At 37.7% G+C, this 16,738-nt stretch overlaps 1 protein-coding gene across 1 annotated transcript in view; it reads left to right on the top strand.

Annotated features, from left to right (window-relative positions):
- Positions 1 to 16,738, top strand: part of LOC149225660 (RING/U-box superfamily protein) — a 130,196-nt gene that overhangs the window by 100,813 nt on the left and 12,645 nt on the right. Inside the window, exons 5-6 of the mRNA XM_089377242.1 lie at positions 10,594 to 10,824; positions 10,919 to 11,007. Coding sequence (XP_089233368.1) covers positions 10,594 to 10,824; positions 10,919 to 11,007 — 320 coding nt within the window. The remainder of the gene's footprint in view (positions 1 to 10,593; positions 10,825 to 10,918; positions 11,008 to 16,738) is intronic.

The raw sequence follows: 16,738 nt of genomic DNA, 5'->3' as shown, positions 1-16,738 counted from the left end.
AGTACTGCAAAAGTATTTCTATTGGCCGAATCTTCGACAGGATGTCGGGAAGTACATTAGATCATGTACTGCCTGTGCCATTGCCAAACCGACCATCAAGAAGCAAGGCCTCTATACCCCGCTGCCTACCCCTAGTCGACCTTGGGAATCCATCTCCATGGATTACATGTCAGGCCTTCCTTCCACTAAGCATGGGAATGACTGTGTTTTTGTGGTCGTCGACAGTTTCTCGAAGATGGCCATTATGGCGGCCCGCAAGAAGAATATCATAGCAGAAGCCACTGCTAAACTCTTCTTTGAACGAGTGTGGGTGCACTTTGGGATCCCACAGTCTATCATCTCAGATCGGGACAGTCGATTCCTCAGTACTTTTTGGTCCAGTCTCTGGTCAATGCTGGACACCAAACTCACTAAGTGCACAGCCTTCCATCCTCAAACTGATGGCCAAACAGAGGTTGTCAATAGGATGATTGTACACATTCTGCGCATGTACAACTCAAAGCATCCACGCACATGGGACGAGAGCCTCTCCTATGTTCAACACAGCTACAACCGAGCTCTTCACAGCTCGACTGGCCACAACCCTTTTTAGGTGGGGTTGGGATTCCAGCCACTATGCCCCATTGATGTGGCCATGCCACTTGCAGCTACTCACACAGATTTGGCTCATGTCCAGTTCGAAACAGACAAGGCAACTAGCTTCATTGAGCACATCCAACATATTTGCCAACAGGTCCATGACATTCTGGAGAAATCAAATGCCAAGTACAAACAGCGACATGATCAACATCGGGTGCCACACAAGTTTCAGGTGGGCGACAAAGTCTGGTTGCATTTGCAAAAGGAACACCTTACGGGAGCCTATCGGAAATTGAGACCACTCCGATATGGTCCTTACACCATTACTAAGGCTGTGGGAGACAATGCATTTGAGCTCAGCATTCCCCCATTTCTTGGCCTGCACCCAGTGTTCAATGTGGACTGCCTTCGGCCATACTTTCCACCATTGCTAGAAACATCTGACATTGCAGAACAACTCACACCCACAGAATTAAATCCAGATTGCATGGAACAAGCTGCAACTGATCGGATCATCGACACACAGATCAAAAACACTTGCCAACAGAATATCCAACTGTATCGAGTTGTCAAAGCAGGCCAACTCCGTCACTAGGACAAGTGGCTCACCAGGGATCAAGTTCAGCAAAAGTTTCCTCATCTCATGGAGGAACTCAACGCAATGGGGACCATTGCTTCCTAAGGGGGGAGGAATGATCCAGGTGGATATTTGAGGTTACCTGCCAAGTCCACCTGGACCCCCACCATTGTTTCTCTCAGCATTTTCAGTTTCCTTAATTGTAGTACAACTTACTATTTTTAGTAGTTTTTCGGGTCGTGAACTTCTGGAGCCGTTTTGAGGCCCTAAACGACGTTTTTTGGGAAATCTGGGGGCAACATGTGTGCATGGACCGATGTTGCCCTTCCCAAAGTGGTAGTGCTCGGATAGATATTTTCTAACGAGCTATTGTACGTGTCAAACAGAGATCGTATGCCAAAGTTACGACCCCGGGAAGTTGATGTACCAATTTACCCAAACGGGGCCCACAGTTTGGCGTTTCATCTTCTAGGGTTAGGTTTTGGAATGTTAAGGGTTTTCCATTGTTTCTCAACAATAATTAGGCCTTCGAGCCTCATTGTAACACAGTTCAGAGGCATGTAGCCACCACATCTCTTCTCAGAGATAAGCTACCGTCGCCCTAGCTGGTTTATTTCCATTACTGTTTGTAAGCATATTTCAGTATTTTACATTAATGAAATGAAGTATTATTTCCGCTGCATATCTGTGTTTATGGTTATCTCTGTAATTTCCTGTTTAAGTCCGGATCAAATCCCCTCCAAATCAACCTCCCCAAGTGTGAAAGGATGTGAAGTGAAGTAGGGCACTTCACTAATAGAGTTGAGTAGCCACTAGAATGATTAAATCCTCCCCAAGATGTGGGCACAAAATCTAATGCTTTAATATAACCATTGTGCACCTCCAAATAATCTCTAGATGATTAAATCACCATGAATATATATGCCAATGATGGGTGCACTCCATCAAGTGTTGTTCCATGTAAATAAAAGTTATAACTATAACAAAATCTCTCCATGATAACAGCTCTAACTAGACTTGGATCTAGGGTGCATCACCTTCAATGGATTGATACCTCAAAAATACACCATCCAACTCTATGAAAAGGCTATATCATCAGGAAAACATTAAGCCTCCATAACTGTAACTCAAAAATAGGAAAAAGTACCTCAATAAGGGTATTAACATCATCAAACACATTCCCCCTAGGTGATGTCTAATATCACAATATTCACCTCGAAAAATCAAGTTAAGGCAACATGCATCATCTCACCACATCAACCTCATAAGATAAAGGGACACAAAATAAATTAGTAACCCCATCTAATCATCAAGTATGCCCCCATTACACATTTAAAACATGAGGACCATATAGAATAACCTGTCCCCCTATCGACAAACCAACATCAAACTATTATGAATAATATATAGATATATATAATAATAATAATAATACAAATAATGTAAAAAATAATAAAAATAAATAATGATTAATGAACTAGTAATTAGTTAATGAAGTGCTATGTCCCTACAGACATGATTGTTGGTGAAGAGGTATCTGCCTAGGTATATAAACCAGGTCCTCACCCTCATTGTAACCATCACATCAATTCTTTTATACACTATTCAATATACAATTACTTGTCCTATGATGGATGCTTACATCTTTGAAGTATTTTGAAGATTACTTCACTGCATATACAAACTTTGTTCGTTACATTGGTATCATAGCCACATTCTTCGATCTCGACTATTGGCCATTAAAGTCTTCGTCAACGTAGTTGTTGTTGCAATGAAGCATTTTGCTATAGAGTTGGAGGTTCTCCGTTTTGTCGGATTCGCTGCCAGGCCTTTGGCCATTAAAAAAAGAAAAAAGAAAAAGAAAAATATATTAGAAAATTCAAAAAATAAAAGAAAAAGAAAAATACATTAGAAAATTCAAAAAATAAAAGAAAAAAATCGAAAAAAAAATATTAGAAAAAAAAGCAAAAAAAAGGAGATTAAAAAAATATAAAATTAGTTATTGAATTAAAAAAAGTATATTAAAAACACACATGTATATAATAATAATAATAATAAATATAATAAAAAAATCAAAACAAACAAAAATAAAACGAGTTATGTAGCCTTGGGCGTAACAACCATACGACCCCTATCATTAGCCCATGCAACCCACCCAACGGACCCAAGTTCAAAGTCTAATTGAACTTGAAATGTATATCTAAAAACAAGTTTTAAGTAATTTTTTTATTATTATATAAATTATGGACAAAAGTAAAATGGAGCCTAATTCGAAGGATGATTTTCCTATAAGGGTATTTTAATCACACATTGGTGGTCTGGTTGCAGGTGTAAGGGATAGTCTTTCAAAACGTGTGACAATTTCTTCTAGTGCGGGTGGAAGCTCTTCTTCTATTTCCTTCGGAATGTCAGTCATCCGCTGCTAAACGTAGATATTCTGCTAAAACAACAGAATTATTAAATTTACGTTGAATTTGTTAAAACCAATGTTTTAAGACTCTGACTCCGACTCCGACTCGGCCGAGGATCGACTCCGACTCCGACTCCGAAACGGTAATGACTCGGCCGGCTCGATTTCAATGACTCGGTCGTTGTAAAAAATACATTAAATATTTATTTTTTTTATTAAAAAACATAATTTTAAATATTTTAAACATAATTTTAAAGATTTTTATTCATGTTTCCAAACACACAGCATTATAATATAGATGGAAGACAACATATGATCAAAGTAGGCTCATGAACCAATCCACTATATCAAAATGGTACCCAATGGCAATACATAGTCAACTGTCATACATGATCAAAGACTCAAAACAAAATACAAATAACCAAGGAGGCTAGAAATGGCCTCTACAACAAAAGTAAATTGTGATGGTGACCAGACTGCAATACTAGTTCTACTGGCTAGTAGCTACTGCCAGAGGAGCCAAGATCATCTCGACCAATCTCTGGATCATCATCATTAGAGTCAGACAAGGGGCCCCATGGCTCCTCATCATCATCATCGTCTCCAACTGCAACTGTAGAAGTGGTACCAGTACCACTAGTAGGCTGTGCAGCAGATGCAAGCTGAGATAGAGTAGATATGCGGCTGCGCTTCTGTCGTGGCTGAGCAGAGGAAGCACCTACAACTGGAGTCCTTGCCAAGTGTTGTTTCAGCCTATTAACGCCCCCAGGACCTTCCTTAATTTTCCTATGGCAGAATTTGCAATGCATCTGACTATCAACCATTTCAACATATGCCCAAGCAGGATCTTTTGCTCTAGGTGCCATTTTTTGACTAGGAAAACAATCTGAAAGTGAAAAAAAAATAAAATTGATTCAATGTTCATTTATTTGACAAAAAACACTCTCTAAGTTTTCTTGATATGCACGTAAAATTTACTAAGCAAAAACAGATTTATAGAGGTGGAAAAAAATACCTCCAGGCACAAACTGCCTCCTCAAGCTTGCTCCAAGAATCAGCTCCTCAATGCTGCTCCAAATGGCTGCCCAAGAAGCTCCTCACTCCAGCTACAATGCTCCTCCAAGACTCCTCACTGCTGCTCCAAAACAAGCTCAAGAACTGCTCACTAATTCTCAAAGAAGACTCTCACTCAAATGCATAAGACTGCTGTGAGTGAATGAGAGCATTTGGGTGTCTTAAATAGGGTTTGGGAGGGGGAAATGGACCCCAAAAGCATTTAACAAATTACTATTACCCTTTGGAATCCATAAACTGCATTTAACTTTGTAAAAAATTACCAAAAAAGTGAATTTTTTTTATGATTTACGCTGCCCAGCCGTCCCTACATTGACTCGGCCGAGTCATAATGGACCTGGCCGGGTTGACCGAGTCACATATGACTCGGCCGAGTCATTGGATGACTCGGTCAACCGGACCGGTTAGCTCGCCGAGTCACTCCCCAGGCCTTTGACTCGGTTCGACTCGGCCGAGTCGGAGTCGATTCGGCCGTTTTGTAAAACAGTGGTTAAAACTGCACTTACCACGGAATCGAAAAGAAATAATACCACAGTTCATTAACTTCTCGAATCCGCCTTTTCCAATTTCTTTATAGCAATGTTACTTCACAGTTGACCACGATTCTCTGATCCGACGGCTGCACTTTTCCCCAATCAACAACTAACCTGACGCTTTATAACCGTTGATCAAGATCTGCTTGATCCGATGGTCCACAATGATATCGGGTGGATCACTTACGCGATGGTTACCCACTCGATAAGGTGGTTTTCTCTCTCCTGCGGCATGCTACGTGTCAAACAGTAAATTGAATCAGGTGAGCCCACCCGATGAACCTTTACCGCCAATGAAAACCCCTTTCGCGCTGATTAATGCTCGCGCTTCTCTATCGCGCAAAGGTCGTCTATCTGCTTTTCGAGCCTCATTCGCTGCCGAAGTTTAACAGCCAGGATAAGTCCTGAAAGGTAGTTTTTCCAACACCACCTCTTTTTTGCCTCTAGTGTTTCGGGACTAGAAATCTCGAAACTGCTTACTGCTCATTCTTAGTCCCAAACGCGGTTTTGCAGTCTGTCATCCTTCCGTCGATCTAACGCACTGTTAATCGGACAGTGCTCGCTCTTCTTCGAGGGTTAGTACATTTGGTCAGACTTTCCTCTGTTCCGCTATGTTTTTAGTGCTTCCGCCAAATTTACTCTATTTCTAAGTGATTCAGAGTTTAACTAATTAAAGCTCTGGAATTCAACCACACAGAGATATTTCGAAGGAAATCAACCTCCGGGATTGACCAATAATGTACGACACACACAGAGAGGCAGTCTTCTGCAACTTAACCTTTATACGGCAAATAAACCAAAATCAGTGAAAATCCCCTTACAATGATTCAGAACTTACATAAGTACTGGTTCATTTAACAACCAGATCCTAAATCAAAGGATCGAACTAACTAATCCTATCTAATCTGCATGATATTCTCCTAGAGAATCTCCACTACATCTAACTACTTGAATTTATTACATGATAATCCAAATTCTAGATTTTAGCTCAAATCCTAGCTAGAAAGCTTTGTAAATTGACAGCTAAAGGACCCCACTCCTTTGCTTGTAAACTTTTTTTTGTATTTTCTTTTTGGAATAATACGAAGCCTTTTGTCTTTAAGCCTCATGCTCCTGCATCACACATCATGAGTTAATTACATTAAGAGGGACTATCCGATGGAAAAAAGTTAATATCGCTATTAGTACAAGCAAAGACGAAAATTACATAAATATTAATTTGGCGAACCGATTGTTAATTTCAGATGCCAATGTAGGCCGAAAAAACATTTTTTTGGGAAAAAAATATGAAAGTAATGATTTACAAATAATGGTAGATCATTACGAGTACATATCTCAATTTCGTGTTGTAAAAATGAATGACATAGAGGTTGACATAATTCTTGGTCAACCTTGGTTTAGAGAATTGGGTGCATTCATGTTAAACATAGAGAATTTTTTTTTGATGTTTTCTTACAAGGGAAAGATTATCACATTTCGAGACATGACAATGAAGTCAAAATCAATAATGTCTTCATTAGAAGACTTTAAAGATGTTATGGAATTGATATCTCAAATGAATCAAAACTCAATATCGGAGAAGCAAAAAGAGCTTAAGGAGGCCACATCCATTAAAAATGAAGAAAATTCTTGTTTAAAAGATCATATCTAGAAACTACTTGCACAAGTTAAAAAGTGTAAAACTAAGAAGCACAAGTTAAAACAAGAAAAATAAAGTTTTGACAAGAAATTCAGCAAAGTAAAAAGAAGAGGAAAATTTATGTTTAAAGGAACTTTAAATATCTTACGGAATTGATACCTCAAATGAATCAAAACTCAATATCGGAGAAGCAAAAAGAGCTTGAAGAAAATTCCCGTTTAAAAGATCATATCTAGAAACTACTTGCACAAGTCAAAACGTGTAAAACTAAGAAGCACAAGTTAAAACAAGAAAAATAAAGTTTTGACAAGAAATTCAACAAAGTCTAACATAAAAAAGAAGAGGAAAATTTACGTTTAAAGGACCTTAACAAAAATTATTAGAACAAATCAAGTGTTTAAAAGACGAGAAGCTTAAATGCCAAAATAAAGTTGACTCATAAAATGAGGAACTCTTATGTCTCAAAAATCATAATCAGAGTCTACTCACTCAAATTAAGAAACTTAAAAATGATAAGAAATCATTGAACAACAAATTAGAAGAATTTATCACGAAAGAAGTGTCGAAGTCTTCAGTCCAAGTTGAAGAAAAAGATACGAACTCCGATCCAGTAAATATCACAACTCAAGAAGATAAGAAACCAATATTTAGATCTTATAGTTCAAACAATGGAAATTCCAAGTGATGATTCAGTAGCCAACTCAACAACAACAATACCTAAAGTAAATCAGGAAACTGCCACACACAAGATAAGGGAAAGTCCAACCAGAAGAACCCCTTATCGACATCTGAATCACAAGAGCAGACAATTAAGTCAATCTACCTATTTGAACCATTCAGAATGGAAGCAACAAATCTATGTTCCAAAGAATACTGAAGTTTGCATAATTTAGTCCTAAGATAACAATTCATTACAAATTTCCAGTGACTAGAAGATTCCACAGAAGATTAATCTAGGATGGTCAGATCCATTCTCAGTCCAACAATTTTATTTATCACTCAAAGGATCATATCGTCTTGTATCAACAAAGATGACAATTTCGAGACGAGAAGACATTCAAAACAGAAAAATAGATCACACCTTTTTATCAGTAAGCTTTGAGGACAAATCTTTTTGAAGAGGAAGGCATTGTTATGAATAAAATATATATAAAATGATACAAATAATGCAAACAATAATAATAATAAATAATGATTAATTAACTAGTAATTAGTTAATGAAGTAATATGTCCCTAAGGAGATGACAAGCATCCACATGGCAAGAGAGTGATCCAAAGGCATGAAAGTAGCATCCACAATCATTAGGAAAACATCAACCATGGACATCCATCAAAGAAGGGTGGGTCCTTCACCAACCCAAAACTCCAACTCAACCAAGAAGTGGCATCTCGAAGCAAAGAAATAGCGTGTGTACCCCCCAGTCTATCCAAACAAGTCCAAGGGACCATCAACATGAAATTCACAATGTGGAACTTGATAGTAGATACAATGTGAGGTGTAACACCAACATCATAACAACCTTAGAGTAAAGGTGGTCCAACAACATAAATCTAGGTGTGACTCTAGACCACAAAATCCAAACATGAAGAATATAATCTTAAAAACACTAGGGAGGATTACCCTCCATATACTCTATTCAGGCGTAGTTGAGTACCAAGGAATACACTCCATATACTCTATTCGTGCCTAGTTGCATAGGTACTCAATTGTGTACCAACACCCATGTGACTATAAACACATTGTGTTAAATACAATATACATACTTAGTATCCTTCAAAATTTATGTGTCCTTTTGTCATAGTTGATATAATTTTAAAATGATAATGATACAATTTGTTGTAGTTGAAGGGGGCATTATAGGAGTCACACAAAACTATCTAATATGTTTTATTATTCATGTATTGTTCAATCTATCTGCATCTTGGATGTGCAAAATTACTTCTGCTGATATTGACATCCTCATGATTGTTCATGGCTCCCTATCCTAATGAGAGAGGATATGTTCAAACAATACATATAGGTCTCTTGGATTGCTTCTCCCAAAGACCTTGGTCCTAGGAAGGATTTGTATTTTGAGCCCTTCTTATACTTGAGGGATGGCCTTATGATTAGACTTGAGTGTGCCTAAAAGCACTGGATGGGCAACCTCCAAGTTCCTCCATCTTAGTTCATAATTTGTTTGGATTAGCTCTAGACTGAGACATATCACCACATATAGAGCCTTGAGAGGATTTGCCAATTTTGTCATCTACAGGACATCAAGTTGTACCACCACATTTTTGTAAGGTGCCTGTTGTTGAGATTGGCAATTACCCCCCTCCAATAATATATTTTTCCATCCTCATCCTCATCCTCATTTTCAATCATATCATTGCCATTTTTAACAAATTTTGCCTCATTTTTTATTCCAATACACTATCATCTATGGTTGGATTTTTATTCGAAGTAAATGAGTTTGATTTGGAGAAGGATGAGAATGCATGCTCCGTGTGCTTGGAATTATTAACTCCTTAAAGGCAAGATTCAAAAGAAGAGTTCTCTTTCTATCATCTGATATGTTTGCTACAAAAATTTTCATCAGCAATGCCGTTACATAATTTCTCATCAACGTCCAGTGCTATTCGGAAAAAATCAACTGCTTCAGAATTTCTGATTAGTAGCAGTTTTGTTTAAAATTGTAAATATTGTTTTTGCCATTTTGTTAAAATTAATTACCGGGCTCCCACGTCAGCCACTTGATCACTTGATCACTTGGACGGACATGTTGGCTTTTCATGGTAACCCCACCTTGGGGGACATGTCCCCATGGGATACTGATTTTACTGCTTTGATATCATGTTGGCTTTTCATAGCACGCAAAAAAGAAGACAAGAATTTTCACATCAAAAATTGTACAATTCATATTGCATAGGAATATATTTACAACACAATTTGCCCCAAAAGTGGATAGCTGTAGATTAGCATCCTGATCCAGAGAAAACTAGGCCAACATAAAAATAGTTTGCCCTTTCTTTGTCATATGCTTCTAAACTTGATCCAAAATCTAAATTTTGCAGAGTAGGGCACCTAATGAGGGAGACAAGGAAAGAAATAAAATGGTTTTTTAATTGCCACCAAACTTAATGCATGAGAAAACGGAAGAATTTTGGGAAAATCTCATTTTCAATTCTTGCTTAGGTCATTTACAGGAACATGATTAATTTGTTTGTTTTAGACAGTTCATAACTTCATCCTTGTAATATTTTGTTTTTGTGTTTAAAACAGCACTCATTCTTAGTGAAGAGATTTCCTTGCAATTCATCCTTTTTTATTGACATAGAGAGTAATACTTTTTTGGAGAAGTTCTTTAAGAAATCCACCTTGAGGAGCTGAACTGCAAAGAGTGGATTTCTTTTGGCTTAGGTGCTATGTTTGTGGGGTATCTGTGCTGCCATAATCTCCCAGGACTTGTACTTATCCTTGCCTCTTCGAAACTGATGCCATGCAGTTGGGGCAGACCAAATTGAGAATGGAGCCCTGGTGGATGGCTTAACACTGTGGACCTTTCTTGTAAACCAACATCCCGTGAGCTAGAAACACTCATAATTTAAAATTAGTATTGTTTGTTATCTAAGATGTGATTCTGTGAAAGCAATGCCAATTGTACAATTTCTTTGGTGAAATCGAGGCAAAACAATCATATGAGCATTTCTGCATAAGTAGTTTTAGTCATGGAATGCTTTATTTTGAATATTATATGAATTGGCAATTTAATATATTAATCTGAGGAAACTTGGGCAGATGAATTTTCGAATTGGGGAGACAAGTGGAAGAGAATCAATCAGGTCTTTGAGAAATCTTCCAACAAGACCTAATAATCGGCTTGGTTCTGCAATGATTTCCACTGTCAGAAGGAGAGACCCAGTTTTAGGAAGGCTGGGCCGTCTAAGAAGAAACATGGATGAAGGCTTTTCAATGAGATCGGTTGATGGAAGAAGATTTCATTTCCCATCTCACATGAATTTGGATATGGTAGTTTATATGTGCTATGTACATTTTTTAACATTCTTTACTGCATGTCCGATACAAAGATAAATTGGATAATGGTAGTGACAATGTTTTGCAGCGGATAGATTTGCTGGAAGCGCTGGAACGCGCTGCTGAAGGCCATATAGCTAATGGGCATCTTGCTGGAATCCAGCGGGACTTTAATGAGTAAGTATGAAAGTTTAGGTTAATCATTGATGTTGTTTGTTTTAGGCACCCTTTTGTGGGGATGTAATTAAATGTCATGTGCTTATTATTCATGGGATTGCTTGCTTAGTTAAAATGTTATCTCAAATAAGCTTCCTTTGACCATGCATGCTGCCCAATCAGGACTGTAGCAGAAAACTGCTGGCACCCAGGCTAGGAACTTCGTCTATCCTCGCCATTGGCACTCAGGCTAGGAACTTCGGCTGTCCTCACTTCTAGCCCATTTACACAATAATGATGATCCACATGGGGCTAACGTGTACTAGGGGCTAATTGAATCCTAGTGGAGGGATTATCACCACCCTTGCTTTACCAACCAGACAAGGCCCTGTTGATGCTTACTTTAAATTTTACTGATTGTGATTTATTTTGAAGCCAACAAACTGTTAGTTTACCTTGTTGCTCCAATTGTGGTCCCCATTTCATTTCGTCTTTAGGAATTTGAGCTGCTATTTGATTGGCTTTTGCTGGAGGAAGTTGTGCTTGTGTGAGGGAGATCTTCATGCAAAGATGGTGAGATTCTTATGAAGACATGATGGAGGAGAGGGTATATTAACACATGAGTGAGGCACATGCATGGATGCATGTTCTATTCTGTTTCGGATAGATTATTGCATGCATGGCTCACTATTCTGGTGAGGCATGCATTGCACAGTGCCATTGGTTTGCATGGCATTATTATTTTCAGAGTTGCAGATCATGCATGGTGCATGAGGTCCATGCATGTGAGGCGCACCACTCTTGATCTGTTTTCTATCATATTCTTCCTCATCTTATATAAAGGAGAGGAGGACACATTAGCTAGATAGGACAGATTGCAGCAAGTATCACCAAGCAGAGATTGCTTTGCTGTCACTGTTTTTTTTCTTGGTGTGTTTTAGATGATGACTTAGAGCATGAACTTTTGCTTTTCTGTGGGTAGACTGTTTTACATCTGTTGCTGTTGTGGTTCATTCATGCTTACTAGAGGGGTTCTTCCAGAGAGCGAATTAGGGAAGTAGTGTGACTCTGCTAGTGTGTGATAGTATGATTTTTGAATGAGAAATTTGTATGATGCCAAGCTGTGCAGTTACTCTTTTCTACAGAGAATGGAAAATATTGTCATTGGTGCTATAGATTTCTAGTATGCTGTCTTGAATTTAGATTGCTGTTTATTTGTACTCTAGTCCTTTATCTTTTCTTCCATGGCACACTGTGTCTACACTCTTGAGTTTTCCCTACAATGCTTCATTTAAACAGATATGCTGTTTTGATATGTGTTCCTAATCTTCAATCATTAGCTGTAGGAATTGATTACATAAGCAGAAACTGTGTACTATGTCTTAAAAGCCAACGCAAACTTTTACTTTTAGCTGCTGCTTGAGATGAAATGCATCAATGAAAGAATGTATTGTACAAATTTTAATTGGTATTTTATAATATTGGTTTTGATGCCCTTGGTCAATTTATGTCAGCTTAAGCAGGAGATCAATATGATTATTGGAGAAGACATTTACAGGTAGTACATTAAGGTTACTTGGATTGCCCTCCTAGGTGCATCATGTCCTAAGATGGCCTTTTATGTCGAGCACTTCATAGCGATGAGGTTTGGCCTCATTGTTTGACTGCCATACACACTTTGTCATTGAAAGCATGCCCCTAGGAACCTGCTGGACCAATTCTAGGTTGGCTCACATCAGCTTTGGTCAAAGCCTTTCATCATATCATAAAGTAGACAGGATGTGCTAGCTTTGCCATCTATAGAAGATTGCGAGGGAGGAGCACTCTCTTTTGTTGCCTGCCATCTATTATGAGGTGTATGGCTTATGTTATTTCCTCTTCAAGGAGTCCCAAATACTCCCTCTCCACCTTCTTCTGGTGTCTGGAGTCTCTGGACCAATGGTGCTTACTCTTCTTTTTGAGGGTGGCAAAAGTTCTTGGCATTGTTGCATGGATCAGTTGTCATACCTCTTTTTTCCTTGCGCCTCTGAATTTGCTGTTGGTTTGGGGAAGTATTCTTTCTATTCTTCCTTTGGAAGCAGTCTGGCTTGTAGCATGTGGTTTGTTTCTCTTAGTGAGTTGCCACACAATGGCCTTTCTTCCCATAGAATTAGCATACCTCTGAGTACCAACAGATGGTGGCACTATGGCCCTAATGCATACCTGTTATGAATATAATTCATATAAAAATAATAAATTAATGTAAACAATAGTTATCATAATAAGGTTACCTAAATAGTCATTAGTAATGAATAGGCACGTCTTAAAGACATGACCATTCATTGAAGAGGCACCTGCCTAGGTATATAAGCAGACCTCATTTGTAATTACTTGTCCTACAATGGATGTTTGTCTTCAAAGTATTCTAGAGATTATTGCTGTGTATACGAACTTTGTTTGTTACATTGGTATCAGAGAATTCTTTTGAAGTATATGAACTTTGTTCGTTACATTGGTATCAGAGCATTCTTCTGAAGAATACGAACTGTGTTTGTTACATTGGTGTTCTCTGATCCCGACCATTGGCTATTAAAGTCCCCATCAACATCGTTGTCGTTGTGATCAAAGCATCCGCTATAGAGCTTCTAGAGTTTCTCCATACTACCAACTCGTGATTTAGGCCTTTGACCATTAAAAAAAACCAAAGGAAATTACATATAAAAAAAAAAAAAAGAGGAGTCAAGAAAACAAAAATTTAATATATATATATATATATATATATATACAAAAATCAATATATACATTTAAAAAAAGGGAAGAAAAAAAGTTATATCAAAAAAAATTTAATATATAAAAAAACAAAGAAATAAAAGAGTAATAAAAAAATTTAATTCAAAAACATTAAAAGTTAAAAATTTAAAAAGGAGGACAAAGAACGAAAGTGATTTAGAAAAAAAACAAACAAATAAAACACGTGAGCGTAGAACATACCTGGACCCGCTGCTACTGATGTCGCTGCCAACCAAATCCACATCTTGACGTTGTGCTCCATCACATCCCTATCCGCTATGTACCTGTGCCTTTCAATCCACGACTAGCACAAACAAGAAAAAAAAGAGAAAACGACTGTTGGACCAGCTGCAACACCACCATTTTTTTTTTTGCATTCCTGTCACTCCTAGCTATCGCAATCCCTGCCTTTGTAGTCTCGTCGTCCACCTTGCCCGACGCCGTCACTGCTGGCTCGTGTTACTTCCTCACTCAGTGCATTGTGCGCCATTCTGCCCTTTGTTCTTTGGCCGTATCCGCTGAATTTTTCTGTGCGACTGACTATTGTCTAAGTCGCCATAAGTGACGCCTCATTTCTAGCCAGGGTTGCTACTTTTCCCGACCATAGCAGCCACCATTGTTATCTTAAAAAAAACGGGTGCGACTGTTCCTTATAATAAGTGTAACTTACAAAGAATACACTTGTCACAATCGTTGAAAAATTAAGTGAATGCGTTAATTTAAGAGTGGAAGAAAAAAGTTTGGGTTTATTATTACTATTGAAAGAGAACTATAATAAAATTTTCAATAGTGTTGGAAGAAACAAAAAAAAATTAAAAAGGAGAAGCATTATTAAAATAAAAAATAGAAGTGGCAGTTTCAAGTTATATATATATATATATATATAAAATTACCAAGGAAGTTTATAAAGTTAAAAAGGGGATTTATTCAAAGTAAAAAGAAAGAACTTTAAAGTGAAGCTACTGGAAGATAGAAATTATATTTTAATACTCCTAGGGTTCTATAGGGGTATTATACTGATGGCATTGTTGTCATTGATGGCAAAGAAGTAGCAGCAAAGGCAAAGGAGTAGCAACAAAGGAAAAGGAGCAACAACAAGCCAAAGGAGCAACAGGAGCAACAAAGGCAAAAGAGCAGCAACAAGGAAAAGTAAAGGAGCAGCAAGAAGTGTACATAATCAATTTATGCAAAAATGGTTGCATAGTTAATGTATGCACAAATGAACAAGAGCAACAAGCAAGATAAGTCTTCTAGCAAAGAAGTTGCAGCAAGGCATGTTTGATATGCAGAAACAAGAACAAGGGTGATGGAAAAGGAGCATCAAAGTAAAATGGAAAATGTTTTAGATTGTGTTGCTTTAGGGTGATGTTGATGCTTTTGTGAGAATGTTTGTATAAATGTTGTAGAGATCAGCTTTGAAGAAGATGTTGATGCAAAGATGCAAGGAAAGACAAAAGCATGATCATTGTTGTGATGCAAGGCAAAGGCAAGACTCCATGATAGAAAATGAAAGACAAAGACATGATGCAAGGGAAGGCAAGATGCAAGGCAAAGGCAAAGACATGGAAAAATATTGTGATGCAGGGATATTTGAATATGAATGCAAGATTGTATTATTGCATGTTATTTATTTATTTTATTGACATGAAGAATATGAATGAATGACATTTGGGTATGATGAAATTCATTTTATATATTTTAATATTCAAGAGTTTAAGTAGTTTTGGAATTGAAGAGACACCCTTGGAATGCAAAGAGACAAGTTTTGTCATTTCATATTCGTATGAGTGGAACACGAACAACCATCAAAGTTCATTTATAAATTTGTGCAAGGTTGGAGAGATGGTTGGTTAGAGTGTTAGAGAATGTGAGAGTTGATTGAGATGTTATGCATTAGTTACCTGGCACATACAAAGCTTATGTGAAGCAGATTTGAAGGGAAGAAGAGGCAGAAATGAGGATGGAGGTATGCAGAATTTATGACCAGGTAAACCAGTGCATTGTTGTTTCTTGTTTGTATCTAGGGATTGTAGTCTTCATTCAAGTTGTGGCTTGATAAATATTCAGTGGGAGTTGGTTGAGGTAGGAGCCTCCTGTGGGTTGTAGCCTGTAGAAAACATATGGGAGTTGGAGCTTCCTTGCATGTTGTAGCTTGCAGAAAAATTGAGGTAGCAGCCTCCTGTAGGTTGGAGCCTACAGAAAATCAGATGTAATAAGGGGGTAGGAGCTTGCCTTTGCATCACAACAATAAAAAAATCGTGGTTTTCTCCCTTTATGGGTTTCCACTTATATATGGTGTCCATATGTGCTTTCTTTTATGTGTTGATGTGATGTTATGGTTTACTTATTAACTGGTAGTTCATATATTAAATATGATATTCATTATGTGTTAAGCTTCTCATCTAAAAGTTCAGTTAATAAATTTAAATGAAATAGAATTGAAGTCCATGAATGTACTAAACTTATTCACCCCCCCCAAGTGTAGTCAAGTTTTCATCAATTGGTATCAGAGCCGGTTCCTTCTGTATAATCCTAACAACTTGAAGGAAGGTCTGCTTGAGTCATGGACTATCAAAATGTACCTGTGTTGAGTGCAACAAACTTTCATGAATGGAGAGATAATGCAAAATCTGAACTGATAGCTTATGGACATGGTGTATGTAAACTTGTATGTGATGGCTGTTGTAAAGACTCCCCCTCTACGCAAGAACAACAGTGGAGTGCTAAGGCAAAATGTGTCATATTTAATAATCTTCATAATAAGGATCTTGATACAGTAATAGATTTAACATCTACAAAAGAAATTTGGGATAGATTGCAGCTCATGCATGAAGGAGACACCAATAGCTACACAGTCGAAAAAGAGAAGGAAACGAGCAGGAAGAAAAAGTCCTCTGTCAAAAAGAAAATGTTCAATCAAATGTGACCTGCTTTGCACGTGATTCTCGTGAAAGAAAGTTAGCTAAAGATCAAGCTAAGCTTG

The sequence above is a fragment of the Pinus tabuliformis genome, chromosome J, assembly GCF_031772625.1.
Source record: "Pinus tabuliformis cultivar Carrire ecotype Pingquan chromosome J, CPIR1, whole genome shotgun sequence".
NCBI classification, from domain to species: Eukaryota; Viridiplantae; Streptophyta; class Pinopsida; order Pinales; family Pinaceae; genus Pinus; species Pinus tabuliformis.
This window is presented reverse-complemented; position numbering and strand designations above follow the sequence as displayed.